Here is a 20,276-nt window from a genome sequence, read left to right on the forward strand (position 1 = left end):
AGGCTGCTATCAAATGAAAAAGCAACTGTAATGAGAGACACTACGACATCCTGCTATTTCCACTATTAATACATTCCTACAGGATATTTCTATAATGTAGTGCCACTATGTGAAAAGTAGTGGTCAAATTAAATAAACTATGCCACCTTTTTAATAACTGAAACGAAAAAGTGGCCTATCTTATATGGGTTTACCGGTAACACTTTACAATACGGGCGCACTAATATGCATTATTTAATGCTTAACTAATGCACAGATAATCATGAGTTAATGTATAACTAATGAAGAACTAAACCGTTAATTAATGATTACTGCATCAGCAACTAATAAAGAGTCTATATGATTAATAGATTAAGTAATACATGAATTGCTATTAATTCAATGTGTCATTGTGTATTAATTCCTTAATAACATATTTTATTAACTAATAGTGTAAATTAATGTGTTAATTCCCACAATTAGTCAAAGCTATGCACTTCAAACTTCCAGTTGTCTGCTTTAATTAATCATTAGCTAATGATTTGCAAAGGTATCTTTATGACTTTACTTGTTGAGGCACATCATTATTAACTAGTAATTGTAGTAATTTGCACATGAATTTGCACTAAAAAAGAAGTAATTAATCATGTATTAATGCATATTAGTGTACCTGTCATTATCTGGAAGTTGAAATACAAGGCTTTGGCTCATTCTGGTAATTAACATATGAGTTATTATGGAATTAATCAACAATTACATAGTTAATTAATAACAATTCATGTATGAACTAATACATTAACCTTACAGACTCTTAATTAGTTCCTAATGTGGTAATCATTAATGAATAGCTTAGATAATCATTAGTTACACATTAATTCAGTATTATCTGTGCATTAGTTAGGCATAAGTATTACCGGTTTACCTTATGTGTATACAATTTTAAAACTTGCATGCGGTTCAAGGAGGATCTAGAAACAAATCATGAGCTATAATTCAGTCTTGTTCATTTTTTAAGACACCAGATTGTCTGAATGATGGACAAGTAGCCTCCAGAAGAAAAAAATTCTTAGTGGTTTGCCTTTTCATCAGGACACTTTGACTTTACTTGAAGAAAACAGCTGCTGACGCTCCTTAAAGCTCAGATTCTCTAGGGCTCGCTGTGTTTTGAAGCGTTTGTGATCCGTTTCACTGTAAGAGTAAAAAACACACCTGATTGCATTGAATTAATACGGGTTCTTGTAAATAAACAATTAAAACAAATGAAGCAAAAAGTTGTCACAAGGGCTATGCTAGAATAGACTTTTTAAAATGATTGTTATTTAGAAATCAGAGTTCTGTCCATCATATTTTTAAAAAAGTGCAATAAAACACAATGACATACACAACAGTCAATGATATAATAAAGATAGAACTGAACTGGGATCTCAGAATAATATGTCAGATTAAGATAAAACAAATTACTGGGCTAAAGTAACAGTTTACACATACATCAGTTTTCAGAAAAATCATTTGAAAATGAATCAAATATGATTCATCAGGCTTGTGAATAACATGTATTTGTTTCTGATTTCTGCTTCTTCACCTGTTTTGATCCAGACTGGAGATTAAGATTTGTAATAGCGCCCCCTACCGTATAACACTGATAACAAAGTTTGTCAAAAAGGTTCAATAAACTGTTCCACTTCAAACTATTAAATTTTTTGTACTGCTATTTAATATTTCTGGCTTTACGGGGTTAAACTGAACCGAACAGTCATTAAATTACCATTAAAATAAACATGGTCTGAGAAATATTGACTAAAGTTGTCAAGTTTTGTTTTTATGCTGCTGATTGTACAGCACTTTGGTCTGTAGGTGCAGTCGTAAAGTACTTTATAAATAAAATAAAGTAAGTAAAGTAAAGAAAACAACGAAATATGACACTCTCCCCCTATTTTTGTCACGGTGTGTGCAGGCAGAAGGACAGGCTGAGTCCAGGTTCTAACGAAGACAATATATATTTAATTCCAAAAACAGGCAGGAAGACGGGGTACACAGAGTAACATCGAACATTGACCGACCAAGACAGAATGAAACTGAGGGAACTAAATACACGGAAGAATCAAACATAATGAGGTGAAGACAGGTGAAACAGATGAACAGGACGCTGAACGTGAGGCTGATGAGGGAGTGAGTTCAGGTGTGCAGACAAGAGGATCATGGGAAGTGTAGTGCTGGAGACGCAGACAGGATGGTGCAGACGAAGGACTGTGACAATTTTGGAGAGTTAAAGCAGAATGAATTATGAATTTAGAGTTGAGACTCACCTAGAAGAGAACTTCATTTCATATCCCAAAGATTCATGTTTGATTCCATCTGCAATTCCAGAAATCATTGTCAGACCTATGTCTAAACCAATATTAATCAGTCAACCAACATTAACCAATATTAATATTAATCATTGACATTGATTTTGAAATACTGTCCAATACCTTTCAAACTGTCCTCTTGACAAAAGTGGCCTTCCTTTTGCTGGTCAGCCGCGGTTTCATTCTTCTCACACTTACTCTATAGGATGACATTAATAACATGTGTTAAATGTGTATGTGGTGTGTTATTTGGCAAGTATGTTGTTTTGTTATTGTGATGTTTCAGTGTACACATCTCACCACTGCATCACTTCCTGTCTGAAACGTCTTCCGTTCTTCCCCGGAATGGCTCTCATCATCCTCATCCTTATCTTCATCCCCGTTGTGCTGGTACTCCTCTAGTCTCCTCTGGAACTGCAGCTCTAGAGAGAGTCTGCGCAGACGTTCACTCTCCTCCAGGGTGCGCCACACTTTGGCCTGCAGCTGCTGCACTTCCTGTCCCAGCCGGTCTGTAGTAGCGAGTTTACTTGTCTTCTCGACCACTTTCTCAAGATTAGCACTTAAAAGTTCTGAGGCTTTGTCATTCTGGGATGTCTTCACAGAGGAGTGGAAGACAACCGTTTTTTTCTTGAGGACCTGCTGTGGTCTTTGAGATGGTGATGCATTGCTCTGATGTTGATGTGCTGGAGACATAACTTGGGTTTCCGCAGGCTGACGGAATGTGCTAAACGAAAGACTATTGGCTTGTGGCGAGTAGGGGACGTCCATTCTTTTCGGCTGCGATAGAGGGATGGACTGGGTGGTTGTCGGGATCTTCCAGAGTCCATTTTTGTGTCCCATGCTGGACAAGCTGGAATCCAATGGGCTTATGGTTGTAAGGCTGTTCCATTTGCTCAGTTCTTGCTGTTTCTTCAAAAATCTTGATCTGTCCACAAGAGGGCGTCCATTTTCTACACTCCAAATATTGTCTTGAGAATGTGCCTGTTTCTGTGAGATTCAACAGTTATTCTTTGTGATTGTGGGTGCAATAGAATTTGAATGTGTATGTACACTCACCTAAAGGATTATTAGAAAACACCATACTAATACTGTGTTTGACCCCTTTCGCCTTCAGAACTGCCTTAATTCTACATGGCATTGATTCAACAAGGTGCTGAAAGCATTCTTTAGAAATGTTGGCCCATATTGATAGGATAGCATCTTGCAGTTGATGGAGATTTGTGGGATGCACATCCAGGGCACGAATCTCCCATTCCACCACATCCCAAAGATGCTCTATTGGGTTGAGATTTGGTGACTGTGGGACCATTTTAGTACAGCGAACTCATTGACATGTTCAAGAAACCAATTTGAAATGATTCAAGCTTTGTGACATGGTGCATTATCCTGCTGGATATAGCCATCAGAGGATGGGTACATGGTGGCCATAAAGGGATGGACATGGTCAGAAACAATGCTCAGGTAGGCCGTGGCATTTAAACGATGCCCAATTGGCACTAAGGGGCCTAAAGTGTGCCAAGAAAACATCCCCCACACCATTACACCACCACCACCAGCCTGCACAGTGGTAACAAGGCATGATGGATCCATGTTCTCATTCTGTTTACACCAAATTCTGACTCGACCATCTGAACGTCTCAACAGAAATCGAGACTCATCAGACCACGCAACATTTTTCCAGTCTTCAATTTTCAAATTTTGGTGAGCTCTTGCCAATTGTAGCCTCTTTTTCCTATTTGTAGTGGAGATAAGTGGTACCCAGTGGGGTCTTCTGCTGTTGTAGCCCATCCGCCTCAAGGTTGTACATGTTGTGGCTTCACAAATGCTTTGCTGCATACCTCAGCTTGAATCAGTCGGCCCATTCTCCTCTGACCTCTAGCATCAACAAGGCATTTTCGCCCACAGGACTGCCGCATACTGGATGTTTTTCCCTTTACACACCATTCTTTGTAAACCCTAGAAATGGTTGTGCGTGAAAATCCCAGTAACTGAGCAGATTGTGAAATACTCAGACCGGCCCGTCTGGCACCAACAACCATGTCACGCTCAAAATGTCTTAAATCACCTTTCTTTCCCATTCTGACATTCAGTTTGGAGTTCAGGAGATTGTCTTGACCAGGACCACACCCCTAAATGCATTGAAGCAACTGCCATGTGATTGGTTGATTAGATAATTGCATTAATGAGAAATTGAACAGGTGTTCCTAATAATCCTTTAGGTGAGTGTAGGCTATATATATATATGTATATATATATATATATATATATATATATATATAGAGAGAGAGAGAGAGAGAGAGAGAGAGAGAGAGAGAGAGAGAGAATAATAAAATCTAAAACTTTCAGTTATAGTCAATTATAATATAAAGTTACTTATATTTGTATGGGCCAAACATCCTCACTTATATAGTGAAATATTATGACAACTGACTAGTAAAGACATTTTACTGGTTCTTAGTTAAAAAGGCTTATAAATAAATAGATTTATGTAAGTAAAATATAATTAAACTGACATAAAAATTAATGGAAGTCTATGCCATGTTCTCACTAATATAGTGAAACAAACGTGTGTGTGTGTGTTATTTTGCTTCTGATGAAAATATTACGGAAGCACAAATATCAAACATGGCAATAAAAGTGCAACACACAAATACCATAATGTTGATATTTTGCAGATCCCTGGAGAATACAGAAATATCCTGAGGTTTTCCTGTGGTTCCGGGTACTTTATTGCTATGCTGTTTCGATGCTGGCAGGGTCAGATATTCCCTGTGATAAGTATCTGTGTTTAAAAGAGGGTTTCTGGGTTTCACCTGGGTGAGATATAGAAATATAGAAGATAGATAGTGAGGTCAAAAGAGCAAAAACAACAAAAACTTGAATCTTTACCAGGGTTATTATTATTAATTAAAACTGAAACTCACACCAATACCATGCAAATATTATTTGAAATAAAATAAACATATACATACATACATATACATATATAAGGATGCCACACCGCCTCAACACACACACACACACACACACACACGCACACACACACACACACACACACACACACACACACACACACACATATATATATATATATATATATATATATATAAATTCCCATTCAAAATAATAATAATAAAAAAAAACTATTATAATAATATTATAAGCTATCAAATAGTAGATCAATGATACTCACAGAATCCATTAAATTGTCAGTGGATAAAGATAGTATAATCTTTTCTTGGAGAACAGGATCAACAGCCGTATCTGACAGAAACAGAAAAAGAGCTTAATAACCCAAAAACAAACAAAAAATAATGTGCAAATATAAGCACTCACATGTCAGGTTGGGATTTGAACGATACTCCAGTTTCTTCTTGAGCAATTTCTGGTTTTGTTTTGTGTTTGCTCTGCTAATTGAGTGCTGGTTTCTAAAGGTTACTGGTCTTGATGGACCAGAATCTGATGGTTCGGCACTGTCACAGAGATCAGAGACACTGGACTTCTGCTTTGACTGTCCACCATTATCATGATCTAACAAACATAAAACAAAAGCATGCATATTCAAAAGCCATAGATTATATATTGGCTGTACAAACATGATTTTTAATTGAAGTGTTACAAATGGTTCATGCATAATTTTTGTAATTAAACGTGCTTAATATTTACTACCTTTAGATGTTGCTTGTGGCGGCTGGGTAAATACTCCCTCAAAACCGTAATATGCGGCTGCTGACTTGAGAGTTTCCAGCGTTACAACTGATCCAGTGTGCATTATTATCTCTGCAGCCCTGAAAAGGATCATTATTAAATCAGTTTTCACTTCCAAATGTGCAGTAGTTCTTGTCATGCCTTGTCATACGCACATAAGAGTCTTAAATAACACTAAATAATTAAGTAATATTCTGATTATTTCACCTTTCCTGTGACACTCCCGTGAGACTTTTGCCATCCACACTCAGTAACTGATCTCCTGGATTCAGTCTGCCATCCTTCATCAAAACTCAATAGTAAATAATATGGTGCAAATAGGCACATTTATGGCTCATGCTTTTGTTTTTTGCTCAACGATACTGACCACATTTGCTGCTCCTCCCTGGACGACAGATTTGATGAAAATGCCAAGCTTCTCCTGTCCAGCGCCCTGTAGGATATATATATAAATGTTATACGGAACACAGATGAAGATATTTTGATGAAATCTGAGAGCTTTCTGTTCCTCTACAGCGCAGTCTCATCCCAAGACATCATATAACTGACATCTTGGGACGTCTTTTGACCATACGTCAACATCCGCAGTTTTAGGGTACCCTTAAACGTCGGTTAGATGACGTTATCGGATCCTAACCCTACCCCAGACCTAAACCTACGCCGTCACCTAACTGACGTTAAAGGTAAAGCGTCAGTTGTATGACCGTCATGTAACTGACGTTAAAGGGTACCCTAAAACGGCGGAAGTTGATGTATGGTCAAAAGACGTCCCAAGACGTCAGGTTTTTGATGAAAACATTCCAGGATTTTTCATCTTATAATGGACTTCAATGGGAACCAGGTCCAACCGAGGTCCAAACGACAGTTAATAACAGTTTCAGATGCAGCTTCAAATGTCTTTAAACGACACCAAACGATGAATAAGGGTCTTATCATGCGAAACGATCGCTTATTTCAAAGCTTATTACAAAAATGTAACTTTTCTAAGGACAAATGCTAGCCTTGTAATATATTGTGAGGCGCGTTTGCAACGTCACGTAATACGTAATTACGTTCAAAAGGTCACGGGCGACGTAGCCGGAAGTACAGAATCAAAATCGTCCGACATCGTTGTTTTACCTTTTAATTCCTTTTTTGTAAACGGCGTTTGAGTTAGTTTTCACGTTCAACCTATGCGTTCAACTTGTAAACACTCTAACTCTGTACTTCTGGCTACGTCGCCCGTGACCTTTTGAACGTAATTACTTATTACGTGACGTTGCAAACGTGCCTCACAGAATGGAGAAAGGCTAGCATTTGTCCTTAGAAAAGTTACATTTTTGTAATAAGTTTTGAAATAACCGATCGTTTCGCATGATAAGACCCTTATTCATCGTCTGGTGTCGTTTAAAGACATTTGAAGCTGCATCTGTAACTGTTATAACTGTCGTTTGGACCTCGGTTGGACCTGGTTCCCATTGAAGTCCATTATAAGGAGAAAAATCCTGGAATGTTTTCATCAAAAACCTTAATTTCTTTTCGACTGAGGAAAGAAAGACATGGACATCTTGGATGACATGGGGGTGAATAAATTATCAGCAAAATTTAAGTTTTTTCAAAAGTGAACTACTCCTTTAACGTTCATAAAGAGATTGTAAAATGAATCCATATTATTAATTGAGCAGTTTAGTCAGATAGATAGATAGAATTTTAGGTTTTTATTCACATATAAGCATTCATCAACACACATCAGTTGTGATAAATGGAAGCTCAAGCATGTCCGCTTCACGTGCAAGAACCAATGAAGTTCATTCTCGTGTTATACAGCGCGTTTGAGCTTCAGCAAGAACCAATGAGGTTCATTCTCATGTTACGGATCACGTTTGAGCTTCTGCAAGAACCAATGAGGTTCATTCTCGTGATACGAAGCACGTTTGAGCTTCTACAAGAACCAATGAGGTTTATCCTAGTGTTCTTTGTTTTGTTAGTTGACAGTGCATTTGACAGACACAACTGTAAACTAATGTTGTTAACTAATGTTAACAAATGAAACCTTATTGTAAATTGCTACAAAATGACTTTTTATTGAATTTAGTCTTACCTTGGCAGCTACTATGCTCACTCCCATTCCACCATGCAAAGGTTTCTTCAGAGTTATTTTCACTGGATCAGGTTTCTAATATTGATAACATAACATGTATAAAGAACGTTTCAGAGTTAATGCAGAAAATCTTTAAGTAGGCTAAGCTTAAACTGATTAACAGTTAACAACAGGTCCTCCATAGTCCAGGTGTACTTGATGGATAAGGACGAGGTTCATTACTACCTCATCAATTATTTGCAATTTTTAGGAATTGTTTACTTTAATTTATGTTTTATCTGTAAATGAGCAACATACCCAAGTTGAACACTCAGTGGAACAATCTGACAGGCCAAAGAAAATGGTCCAAGTCCCAACACAGATGGAATGAGAAACTAATTTGCAGAGACCTAGAAAAGTCACAAGTTCATTTGGCACAAGTTTTTGATAACCATTAAATAGTAATTCATATATGTATGTATTTTTAGTAACCATTGGTTTTAAGTCTATGTATTGACTTTTAAAGGGATAGTCCACCCAAAAGTGTACTCACCCCCATGTCGTTCCAAACCTGTAAGTCTTTCCTTAATCTTTGAATCACAAATTGATTTTTTTTTTTTTTTTAATAAAACCTGAAATATTTCTGTCCCTCCATTAAAAGTCCAGGATAACCAAACCTTGATTGACACACACACACGCACACAAACACATATGGCACAACACATAAGCTCAAACATGCAAACCATATAGGTTTGTTCTAGCTTACACATTTAACATATTTGCCTTACAGTATGATGCACTCTATGTATCTTTGTTTACATGTGAATAAAAGCTTTAATTAAATCTGTTCATCATATAAAGTGGTTGTGTCTTCACAAGACTTGATTAAACTACTCAATTCATATAATTCAATTTATGACATCTTTATGACCTGCTTAGTCTAACAAAACATGAGAGATTTTTTGTCCAGGTAACCAAAATTTGGTTAAAACTAAAGTCTTATGGGTTTGGAACAACATGAGTGTGAGTAAATGAAGTACATACAAATGTTTATCTTAATGATAAAATAAAAGCTTTACAATGCAATTATTATATGTTTTTCTGCACATATCAGGGTGGACATATCTTAAGACAACTTATTTCACAGATTGTTATATAGTCTTATACTTTAAAGCAATAGCTAACATAAAGTAACAATGAATGAGTGATATTCTTGTGCCGCTTATTAACATTTGTAAACATCAGTTAAAAATATATATGTATTGTTTGTTTGGTAGTTGACAGTGGATTATTACCAAAATGAACATACACAACTTTTTTTATTTGCAAATGTTGAAATTAACATTAACTAAGACTACTAAAACCTCTCGGTTTCATTAAAAATCTTAATTAAAAATTCATTAAAAATCTTAATTTGTGCTTCAAAGATTAACCAAAGTCTTATGGGTTCAGAACTGCATGAATGTGAGTAAATGATGACAAAATCCTTTAAATCCTTTAGCAATTTTTGATTTGAGCTTTGACACCATTGATGAGAAGTAAACTTGAACTGAATTTAGCTGGATGATGACCCTGTGTTTTCTGCAGAGCTGCTTTGAATTGAAATGAACTCATATTAATTGAACTTTACAAGTGGAACTGAACTCAATCAACACTGAACTGTCCTTTGCTGAATTACGGTATTGTCTTTTTAGAGCTGCTTTATAGCAGAATTGAATTCTGTTTGCATCATTAATCCTTATTTTCCTGTTTATCGGTGTAAAGCTGCTTTGAAACTATCTGTATTGTATAAAGCGCTAAATAAAGGTAGGCTTGAATAGTACCTTTGCGACAGATGGGCTCTAAAAACTCCTGAAATCCCTTGGGAATGCCACGCATGGAATCACATGAATACCCGTCCTCGGGCAGGAGGAAAGGCAGGTGAAGCTCTAGTTCCTCTTCCAGTCGGATTTCTCCTCCCTCTCTTCTCAGAACGTCTGTTGTGGTCTCCGCCAAGGCAGCTACGCGGTCTATCAGTACCTATGAATGACAAACTCTAATGTAGACATCACCTTCCAGTGGGACAAAAAATACCAGTATGCATAGCTGTTTTGATTTTCATGCGAGTTTCACTTACGGGTGGAAAGTGGGGTTGATTTGGGGCGTAGTGATATTTGCTCATCAGTGCTCTTAGCTGCAGGGAGTTTAGCTTGTAACATGTGGACTGAATCATCAGAGCGTTGCGTGTGGAGTGAGAAGTCATGGTCAGGAGCATCGTCGCCTGAGGAGAAGCAGCATTTTTAAGGAAATAACTATCATAACCCGGATGGGTCAGATCTTTTGATATTGATGGTCACCCTTTGGTTTTGATGGTCACTCTAAAGTGCATCCATCCATGATAAAAGTGCTCCACATGGCTCCGGGGAGTTCTGAAGTGAAGCGTTTATTTGTAAGAAAAAATATCCATATTTAAAACTTAGCCAACACAAGCCAAAAGTGAATAGTGACTAGCATCAAGCTTTTTTTAAAAGATGCAAAAGTATCACAGAATAATCCCTTGAGATACATACTGTATATTCCAAGTGTTCTGGCAGTAGGGTTTGGTAAAAAACATTTAGTGAAATTTTATGTATTATTTAACAAAATTGACCTTGGCCATTGGTGTATGGCTGCATGGTGTGCACTTTTGTAAGACTCTATTAGTATCCATATCATCCAGAAAATGCACACAAGTTGTGATGTACGGCACGTGTCACATGGGATCATTCTGTGATACTTTTGCATCTTTTTAAAAAGCTTGATGCTGGTTGCTATTCACTGCCATTATATGGACAAGCAAGACATTTAAAAAAAAAAAAAAATCCTCTCGTGGTCCATAAATGAAAGAAGGCATACATTTGAACAACACCAGGATAAGTAATGCATGACTTAGATATAATTTTACTGTGAACTGTCCCTTTAAGAGGACCATTATTATTTTTATTAAATGGTAAATGACATTTATGAAGAAAATGTTTAAACTTAAAAACACCACCCTGCATCATATTTGATTATAAATGAAATCCAATACTTGCTAATTTTGGGGTGCTAAGTCTAGCACATAATGCTTTCTTCAAAAAAGATTTTTGCTTTCGGCAACCATTTGTCAGGTGAAGAAGTCTATTATTATCCCTTAATCACCAGAAAAACGGCCACAAAGACACGATTCCTGTCTTACTCTGAACTGAACAACTATTTGTAACTACGCTACACCACTACGCTCTTATAAGCAAAGGTTCTTGATTGGCATTGATGTTTCCATGATGAACCTTTATCATCCATTCATTGAACAACATGTTCTATATTGAAAAATGGCCTTTAGAATATTAAAATGCTCTTCACACTAAGGGTGTATTCACACCAGGAAAGTCCGATAGTTCACTTGCTTTGGTCCGGACCAAAAATTATTATTATTATTTTTTTGGTACGGTTTGCTTTGACACTGCTCTTTTTGCAAGTGAACCAAAATTTGTAAACCAAACCACACGTGTGCTAAGGTCGTCCATTCATTGGACAAGGATTCTCAAGGGAAATCAGGAAGAGCAAAAAAGGCTCAGCATGGAGATATTTCCATATATTTCATACTGCAATATTTGTTCTTTTACTAATTTTGTGTTAATTCTGTACAAACGCAATATGAAGAAACTAATGAGTATCATATGATACAATGTCATCTAAACGAAGTTGTAATTCGGATTTTGAGAAGACGACGAGTGTAACGTTTGAGTGGCTCTATAAACGCGGGGAAATACTACGACAACTCTCGTCTCTCGTGCATCTTTTCATTCGACCACCTTCTGTTTTTTTTTTTTTTTATCTCTGGGCAACCTCTCAACTTTGCGTTACAAGTGGCAGTGCACAGAAGACGGAGAAGGTATAAAGTTTTCATTTATAGAGAGGGGCTATGTTCACTCATTCAAATAATGAGATTCTTATTGTGTACTAACAACAAGCGCTGTCAATGTTAACGCTTGCGATTAAATTTGTCCAGTTTAACGTAAATTAACGCATCATCATCCTTGTATTGTAACTATTTTTACATTAATAATAATAATAATTCATTACATTTATATAGAATTTTTCTCGGCACTCGCTTTAAGGGGAAAACTTGTCAACCACCACCAAAAGGTGGTGAACTGCAAATGCTTTATGAACTGCAAATGATATTTTTTTTTTGCATCTTTGCGCGATTAGACATTCACACACGACGCGCAGAAAGACACGCAATATTCTCTTTCGACGCAGTGCTTTCTTGCAATTGGGTCGGTTCATGTTCACACCGTAAACGAACCGTACCAGAGTTCGTTTGGAACCGTACCGAGACCACCTCTTCAGCTGGGTCTCGGTTCGGTTGTTTGGTCCGCACCCGAGTTCGATTGCTGTATTCACACCTGCCCAAAAGGTCCGCACCAAGGGGGCAAACGAACTAGAGTTCGATTCAATCGAACCAAACAAGGCAGGTGTGAATACACCCTAAGAAAATAATGGTTCTTTGAATAACAGTTCACTGAAAGGTTCTTAGGGGAACCAAAAATGGTTATTTGATGGTATCACTGTGGGAGAAAAAAACTATTTGAAACCTTTGCTTCTAAGAGTGTATGAAGGATGTTAAACGTTATTCACACAACCATGCCAATAAATAACCTTTATTTTTAACCCTCCTCTTATCCTTGGGGTCAATTTGACCCCATTCAATGTTTAACGTCTGTAAAAACATATTTTTTTTTTTTTTTGCTTCAAATTTAATGACTTTTCCTAATTTAATGGGGACAACTCTGTAAACATAAAATTAACCTGCTAATATTTTTTCAAAGTCCTGTACAAATTTTGTAGCATCGGTGTTCCTTGGGGTCAATTTGACCCCAGGCTCTTTTAGTTGTATAATAAAACAGAAGAAATATTAAAATTTCACACACATTTGTTTTGGTTGTTATATTGAGGTCATTATAACATGTTATAATTTGAATTTATAATATTCATTGTAATTTTACATATTCAATATCATTTTCAAAAAACGTCCCTCTGTTTTAGGGCTCTAACCAAACATAACCATATCTGTAGTATTGCGAGAACTACTAGTAGTTCACATGACATGTGACATAATTCTCAAGATAACTAATAATTCTTACCTGTGCATTGGGGAGGGGAAAACATCATTTTTGTGAGAAATTTGATGTTTCCCGTGCCATGGGGGAGGAGAAAACATAATTTTTGTGAGATTGACCCCAAACATAACTCGTGTTACTATCCTTGATAAAATAAATAGTTTTTCTTTCCAAATGTCATAGATTGCATAAATCTATACTTAGAAATATTATAAAACAAATAAAACACCAGATGTATTTATACTTTTCCAATTTTAGGTCAAATCAGTAAGATTTTATGTTGATTTGTAAATTTGTCCATAGTCGTGCAATGGCTATTCTGGATGTATAAGGGGTTCGGTGGGGTTAGGTGGGGTGGGGAGGGGGGTGGTGGGTGGATGTCAACTTAAAACATTACTTAAGTAATCAACAAAGACATAAACTAACTGAGACAAACCTTTGTAAAAAAAATAAACATATTGTGGAGGTTTAAATTACTGGGGTCAAATTGACCCCAGAGGGTAAAAAGTGTTATCAGATTTGAGGATAACAGGAGGGTTAAGAGTGCACATCATTTTCTCATCATCTGTTTTCAGATACGCTACCTGGATTATACGACTGAGATGGCAGTCAACAGCCAGCTCCAGCCCTTGTCTTTCTGCCCAGGCCTCTATGTGTCTCAGACGCTGGCGTAGAGTTTTGCCCCAGTAGTTCGAGCACAACGTTGATCCCGGTGCAGTGAACCGGTTCAAGATCCAGGCCCCCATGAAGTGAAAAAGTTGAGAAAACAGCTGGATGCTCAGAGCAGGGTTGACCCGACACCTTCGGAGCAAACTCATGGTCTTTATGAGAATGTTCAAGACGCCTTCTAAAAACACAAATTCAGAACAGAACAAAATCTTTATTTGCTACCATGTGCAATGTCACCATCTTTAATCCAGATGTTTCACATAAAAAACAACATTTAAAACATAAAAGAGAAACTGGGAATAACAAAATAACTGGAAGAATAGCATGAAGGTTAGTGAGCCTTAGCTGCTTTGACTGGAAATTCAGAAATGACGTTTCATAACTTTAATGGAAACATTAGCCAAACATTCTTAGAATTTTTGATAGCAGGGTGGATCCAAACGTGCAACATACAAAACCTGATCCATTTGACTGACATGCAAATTTATCAACCAGATTGTTTTCACAATTAATTGTGGGTAATTCTGAATAAGATGACACCACAATTATACAGTAGATTGATATGGACAAAATTCATTCAAAATATGCCACAACAGTCTATGTGAAAGGATGTACAGAAAACACAATTAAGAATGTAGGCCTACCTATTTCTGTTGCCTGAGCTGTTTCCTTTTTTACATCAGCAAAGAATGCAGGCAAGTGGTTTTCAAGATCAACCTGAAGCCAATGTGACAGGTACCTGAGGAAAAATTAATGCTTTATTAAACGGTCAAAAATACATCACCCTCGCTGCAAACATCACTTTTATCATACCTGAAAGCCTGTTGCACAAGTTGAGCAAGAGTGTTTTGAGCCTGGAGTGTGATGGGACACAGATCTCTGTCCCGTCTGACAAAGTTCAGGAGCTCAGATGCGTTGGCCATCCAGAAGGCAAGAGCCACTGCGATGTTCCTCTGTTTCTAAACGGGAAACACAGACACATTCATGGAAATTATCAGGGAAGTTGATCTTGAAGTCATCGAGTAAATCATACAGTACATTTGTTTTAATAATAGATTTTTGAATACCTCAATGATGTCTTGAATCAAGCTCACAATCTTGTCAAATATAATGCGGAGTCTTTGTTCAGTCTGTTGTTGAGGTTTATTCCTCTGCACGGGTTGGCTGGTTAAAAATCGCCCAACCAGATAAAACACATATGCAGGCGAGAGCTTAAAGTGAATCGTGGAGCTGTTGATGTCATTTATCACAGCACGCAAGAAACGATCGTCATCTGAAACAGAAATCAATGACGTAACACGCAAATTACATTACAGAGAATTGTGTATTTGTGCAGACTGAGTTATTTTATTGTGACAGGATACACAAATGTACCTTTTTCCTTTAAAGAAATGCTGATTGGGAGATTCCATTTCACTTTAAGGTAGTCTTGTGTTTTGCTGTAATGAAAAGGGAAAATGTACAAATATTTTTTGGGGGATGATGAATGTTGCTTTAACTGGGATATGCTTAAAGGGATACTTTTTTTTTTTGGAAATAGGCTCATTTTACAACTCCCTCAGGGTTAAACAATTGAGTTTTACCATTTTTCGAATCAATTCAGCCGATTTTCTGATATTTAGAAGAATATCTGTAACCAGACAGTTTCTAGTCTCATTGCATAGGATATACTATGTGGTGTGGTGTCTACAAAACCTTTGCTATAATATGAATATTTGCACACACTCAATAAGATTTTTTTTTAAATAGTTTAAACAGTCATATTAAACAAATTAGGTTTCTATATACTATAGCTTTATGATAAGTTTATTTTTTTAGGAATACCACAACACCTCAAGAATTTATCACAAATGCTTCTAGGAAGAAAGAATAGTCATGCTATGGTGAAGAAAAAAAAAAGATTTCCTACCTGTTCGTTTTACTTTCAGAACCATCGTTCTTCAAAATGTGACTAAGAGAAACTTCTTTGTTCGTCTCTTTCTTTTTACTCTTCTCTTTCCTTGATAATGTCCTTTTAAAATTCTCGATTACCCCAACCTTTTCCTTATTTTCCAGACAGCCATTCTAAAAAAAAGTTTTTAATTCACTCCAAAATCCTTACGAACATTATGTTACAGTATGTATTAATCTTTGTTAAATTTTTTTTTTTTTTTAAATGTCAGCTCAGGTACATTAAATAAAGTCAACATATAGATTTTTTTTTTTAAATAATATATTAGCAAATGTTAAAATTAACATTACCTATGTTTAAAGGGTTTTAGAATCATTGTTACTTCGTGTCTAATGTTAACAAATGAAAACGCATTATAAAATGTTACCAACTAATTTAACTTGCATATTGTATTTAGTAGAATGAAAGTGATGTCACACACCTGTGAAGTTACAGAAGTGTCATTCCTCAAGACAAATCGGCCATCTGTATCTTTACCCCAGTTAAGGTGAACCACCAAGGGCTTTTCTGAAAGGTCCAGTTGTCTATCCTCTGAATGGCAAAAACACAGAAGAAGTAGTTCACTTTTGAAAAAGCTTTTGCTGATAATTTACTCACCCGCATGGCATCCAAGATATCCATGTCTTTCTTTCTTCAGTCGAAAAGAAATTAAGGTATTTGATGAAAACATTCCAGCAATTTTCTCCATATAATGGACTTTATTGGGAACCAAACGGTTCAAGGTCCAAAAGACACTTTCGGTACAAACTGCAAACTGTTCAAAGGGCTTTAAACGATTTCAGACGATGAATAAGGGTCTAATCAAGCGAAACGATCGCTCATTTAATAAATAAATAACAAAGTTTAAGTTTTATAAACCCAAATGCTCGCCTTGCTCTGTTCTGTGATGCACACACGTTTGTGACTCTCCTGTTCGAACTCGTTCATCAAAACGAACAAATCTTTTTCTGAGTCATTTGGTTCATTCAACGAACAAGAGAAAGATTTGTTCATTTTGACGAACGAGTTCGAACAGGAGAATCATGAACGTGCTTCGCAGTACAGAGCAAGGCGAGCATTTGAGCTTATAAAACTTAAACTTGGTTATTTTTTTAAACGACCGATCGTTTCGCTTAATAAGACCCTTATTCATCGTTTGGAATCGTTTAAAGCCCTTTGAACAGTTTGCAGTTTGCACTGAAACTGTCTTTTGGACCTTGAACCGTTTGGTTCCCACTGAAGTCCATTATATGGAGAAAAATCCTGGAATGTTTTCATCAAAAACCTTCATTCCTTTTCGACTGAAGAAAGAAAGACGTTGACATCTTGGATGACATGGGGATGAGTAAATTATCAGCAAAAGTTTTTTCAAAAGTTTAAGTTTCATTTAAGACTGGCAAGAACATAATGTCTCAAAACAAGAGTTCAATTCCTGGTTTCACCTTGATTTTTTAAGACCTCAAATAATGAATATGGGAAAGGATTTAGTGCCTCATCACACTGAAACTTCTCCAGCAGGGTTTCTATGACCTCTTTTGTGGTAGTAGTGCTTGAGATACAAATGCATTTGGTGGCACAGTTCCCTGAAATATGGTCTTGGAGGTAGAAACGAACAACTCCATGGAATACACAGTCCTAAAGAATAAAAAAGATGCAAGTCTATTAAATTCTGAACACAGAAATACTGTAATCAAACTAGACAGCAATGAGATTAAATGAAGAGTTAGGAGATTTAACTCTCCTACTTCTCACATTTCTGTCCTAAGAAAAATCCCCTGAAATCTCTTATCTCGACTGTCTGGAGATATATTAACTCTTTCTCAAAATGTGCTCAGATTTTCCAAGACACAAAAATTTCCAACCAAAAGTCTAAGATGGCAGTAGGAATCATCCAATTCTTCAAAGGCCAAATTATCTGATCACACGCATTTTTTGCCTCTTTTTCCAACTGAAATTCAGGGGGGAACTTAATAGGATATATAAGCAACCCAATAGATACTTCCACTGTGAATAGATTGAAAGTATACGGTAGTTCTAACATTAGGAAAAAGAAAAGTGTTCACCTCATCAGGATCAGTGATCTCAAACAGGCTGAGTCGGGTTGAATTCCACTGTCGAATGTTCTCCTGAAGTCTCCGGCGCTCCTCCGAACCCCTTTCATGGTCCAAATCAAAAGCATTTCTCTGCATTTCCTTCATAGCTTGACAAGCTTTGTTTATAACATAAAGATATTTTTAAGCAGTCAAAGCTGCTGAGGTAACCTTCGCACTATCCTCAAGTCAAATGCCTGGCACTGATTTTTTTCCCCAGCCTGTTTAACATTCAGTCTGATGGTTGATTGTTCAGGTTTGTTTGTCCTATTAACACAGAGCAGTTGAAAGGCTAACCTCATTTCCCATGATGCCCTCATTTGATGGCTACAGCAACACTGACGTACATGGGGAGGGTCCTAATATGGCCATTTAAGCTTAATTTAGAGAAGAAATCTCTCTATTTTTAGTGCCCATATGATGCTAAACTGTTTTTTGTCAAATACATTTAGTAAACTGAAATTCAGTTAAATAAATTTCTAAATCTGTTAAGCTCTTCTGAACTAGAATGACTAAATCGGGTGTTGCTGAACGTGCCCCCCAAAATGAATGCAATGAATTTATCCTTTTGTTCAGATTCAGACCATATAACATTATAATAGCTAGAGAATAGGTCACCATGTGTTAATTAACATAATGTACTGTGTGTCTCTAAAAGCATCTCTTCATTAAAAGTTTCATGGATGACTGGATGTGAATTATGAGCATGAATATAAAACTGCTTAAAGAAACAATAAAATACTTCATATGTCTATATCACCCCGAACGCTGAAAACATATAGACATCACAAGTTAAACATGACAATATACATATGAACAAGAACAACAAATTAGCACATTTTATAAATGTAGGAATATGTCATACTGTATTTAACAGTCTGTTGTCTGAAAGCATCTAAAAGAGATGAAGATCACTGATTCTAAGATTGCAAGTGATTCTATACTCTCAGATTTTCCTAATGCCACCTGGCTGCAAGTCATAAAGATAGACCCAAGTTTATGTAAAATAGGCAAAGAAAAAAATATAAAGCCTACTCACAAAAGGGAGAACATTCTATGAGTGATTTAGAGTTTGAAATTTAGCATTAATTTGATCAAATTTATGCATTGCTATGTTGTAATGTGCAGTGAGCAGTTTCTATTTCTATAGATGTTTTGAGTGATTGCTGTGTTATTGATAGATGGGTCAATGGTCAATTAGGGTACATATGTAACAAAGTTTAAATACTGTTGTTAAATTCATGCATTAATTGGGAAAACTCATAGACAGTATAGACCATTTCACAAGATGTAAACGACACTGGTCCAGAAGCACTTCCTGTTTCCGTTTGTAACTGTTTTCTTTATTTCACATGTAAAGAAAACATCTTAAAGATGTTTGTTTAACTTTTTGATTCAGTTTTAAATGTTCTGTTGGTTGTATTTTATCCCAGCTTTTATGTAGTGTTAAAAAACTGAAACAGGAAGTGCTTCTGGACCAGTGTTGTTTACATCTTGTGAAATGGTCTATAAGAAGTGGACAAAGCCATCTCATTGGAACTCAATTGAGACAAAGCCCATTTTAGCGATTTTTTAGGACTTCCGTTCCTGACTAAAACCGACTCAAAAAGAGCTTGACGATGTAGATGTGACGTGAGCAACCCGTCTGTCTTCTAGTGCTGTAGCATGTGAAATCTGAATCATTCCCTTCCGAAACTTGCAGAAGCGGAGAGTGTGAGTAGGAGCTGTCCATGAGCTAGGAGCAGGAGAAACTTTTTCTAGGTATTCTGATTAATTATTTTGTCATTTTGCCTCCATGTTTTCCCGATTGCCCGTGAGCTTCTCCTCCTGTCCATACGGTAATTTCTCTACTGTGCGACAGAGAGTCGCTTGGTTATGACGCAATCGTTAGCCTACTTTTACAAGAAACTGCTTCTACGGGGCCATAACATAAGCTAAAAGGCAATGAAGCATTTTATACATTGTCGTGTTTCTTTAGAAATAAATAATGGACAAGTGGAGTCTTCAATTACCTCAGATGTAAAGTTATTCGCTGTGAAAGTGACACCAAAATGAATGGGAATCAATGGAAATGCTAATTCAGGTGAAGTTCTGCTATAAGATGGCGGCACCTGGCCGGCTTCAACTTCCGGTTGATGGATTACCCCCTTGGGAATACTCGACATTGGCTGTTGTGTCACTCGCATTTGCGTGCATGATATTGCGGGCGGAGCTACGTCACCACCAGCAAAGTCTCATCTCTTGATGCTGATAATCGCATCAATAAGCGCTGCTTCATAAAAACAGAGTTTAGATTGTTTTCAAGTGTAAAGTTGGACTTTTATACTACACACAAGTTTACTTCAATTGTCTCTCAGTTCCTAGTTCTGT

At 36.6% G+C, this 20,276-nt stretch overlaps 1 protein-coding gene across 1 annotated transcript; it reads right to left on the reverse strand.

The window, feature by feature from the left end:
* Nucleotides 1–50: 50 nt before the first annotated feature.
* Nucleotides 51–18,729, reverse strand: afdnb (afadin, adherens junction formation factor b). The gene is made up of 23 exons (XM_039674205.2): nucleotides 17,880–18,729; nucleotides 17,259–17,451; nucleotides 16,259–16,368; nucleotides 15,796–15,950; nucleotides 15,261–15,325; nucleotides 14,954–15,159; nucleotides 14,700–14,845; nucleotides 14,531–14,625; nucleotides 13,802–14,064; nucleotides 10,211–10,354; nucleotides 9,918–10,113; nucleotides 8,413–8,504; nucleotides 8,116–8,190; nucleotides 6,403–6,468; nucleotides 6,243–6,316; nucleotides 5,997–6,115; nucleotides 5,664–5,858; nucleotides 5,521–5,591; nucleotides 4,982–5,140; nucleotides 2,628–3,314; nucleotides 2,451–2,526; nucleotides 2,286–2,334; nucleotides 51–1,167 (listed from the first exon to the last, which is right to left on the reverse strand). Exons 1-23 carry the CDS (start codon nucleotides 18,012–18,014, stop codon nucleotides 1,065–1,067), a joined length of 3,474 nt encoding a protein of 1,157 aa, XP_039530139.2. The 5' UTR covers nucleotides 18,015–18,729; the 3' UTR covers nucleotides 51–1,064.
* Nucleotides 18,730–20,276: the final 1,547 nt, after the last annotated feature.

The sequence above is a fragment of the Pimephales promelas genome, chromosome 15 (assembly GCF_988280905.1).
Source record: "Pimephales promelas chromosome 15, fPimPro1.hap1.1, whole genome shotgun sequence".
In the NCBI taxonomy this organism is placed as follows: domain Eukaryota; kingdom Metazoa; phylum Chordata; class Actinopteri; order Cypriniformes; family Leuciscidae; genus Pimephales; species Pimephales promelas.

Coding starts and splice junctions, on each gene's coding strand:
- afdnb (XM_039674205.2), bottom strand. CDS start 18,014: ATGAAGGAAATGCAGAGAAATGCTTTTGATTTGGACCATGAAAGGGGT. Junction 15,951..16,258: donor ACACTTCTGTAACTTCACAG/GTGTGTGACATC, acceptor ACTTTTTTTTAG/AATGGCTGTCTGGAAAATAA. Junction 3,315..4,981: donor TGCAAAATATCAACATTATG/GTATTTGTGTGT, acceptor TGAATCTCACAG/AAACAGGCACATTCTCAAGA.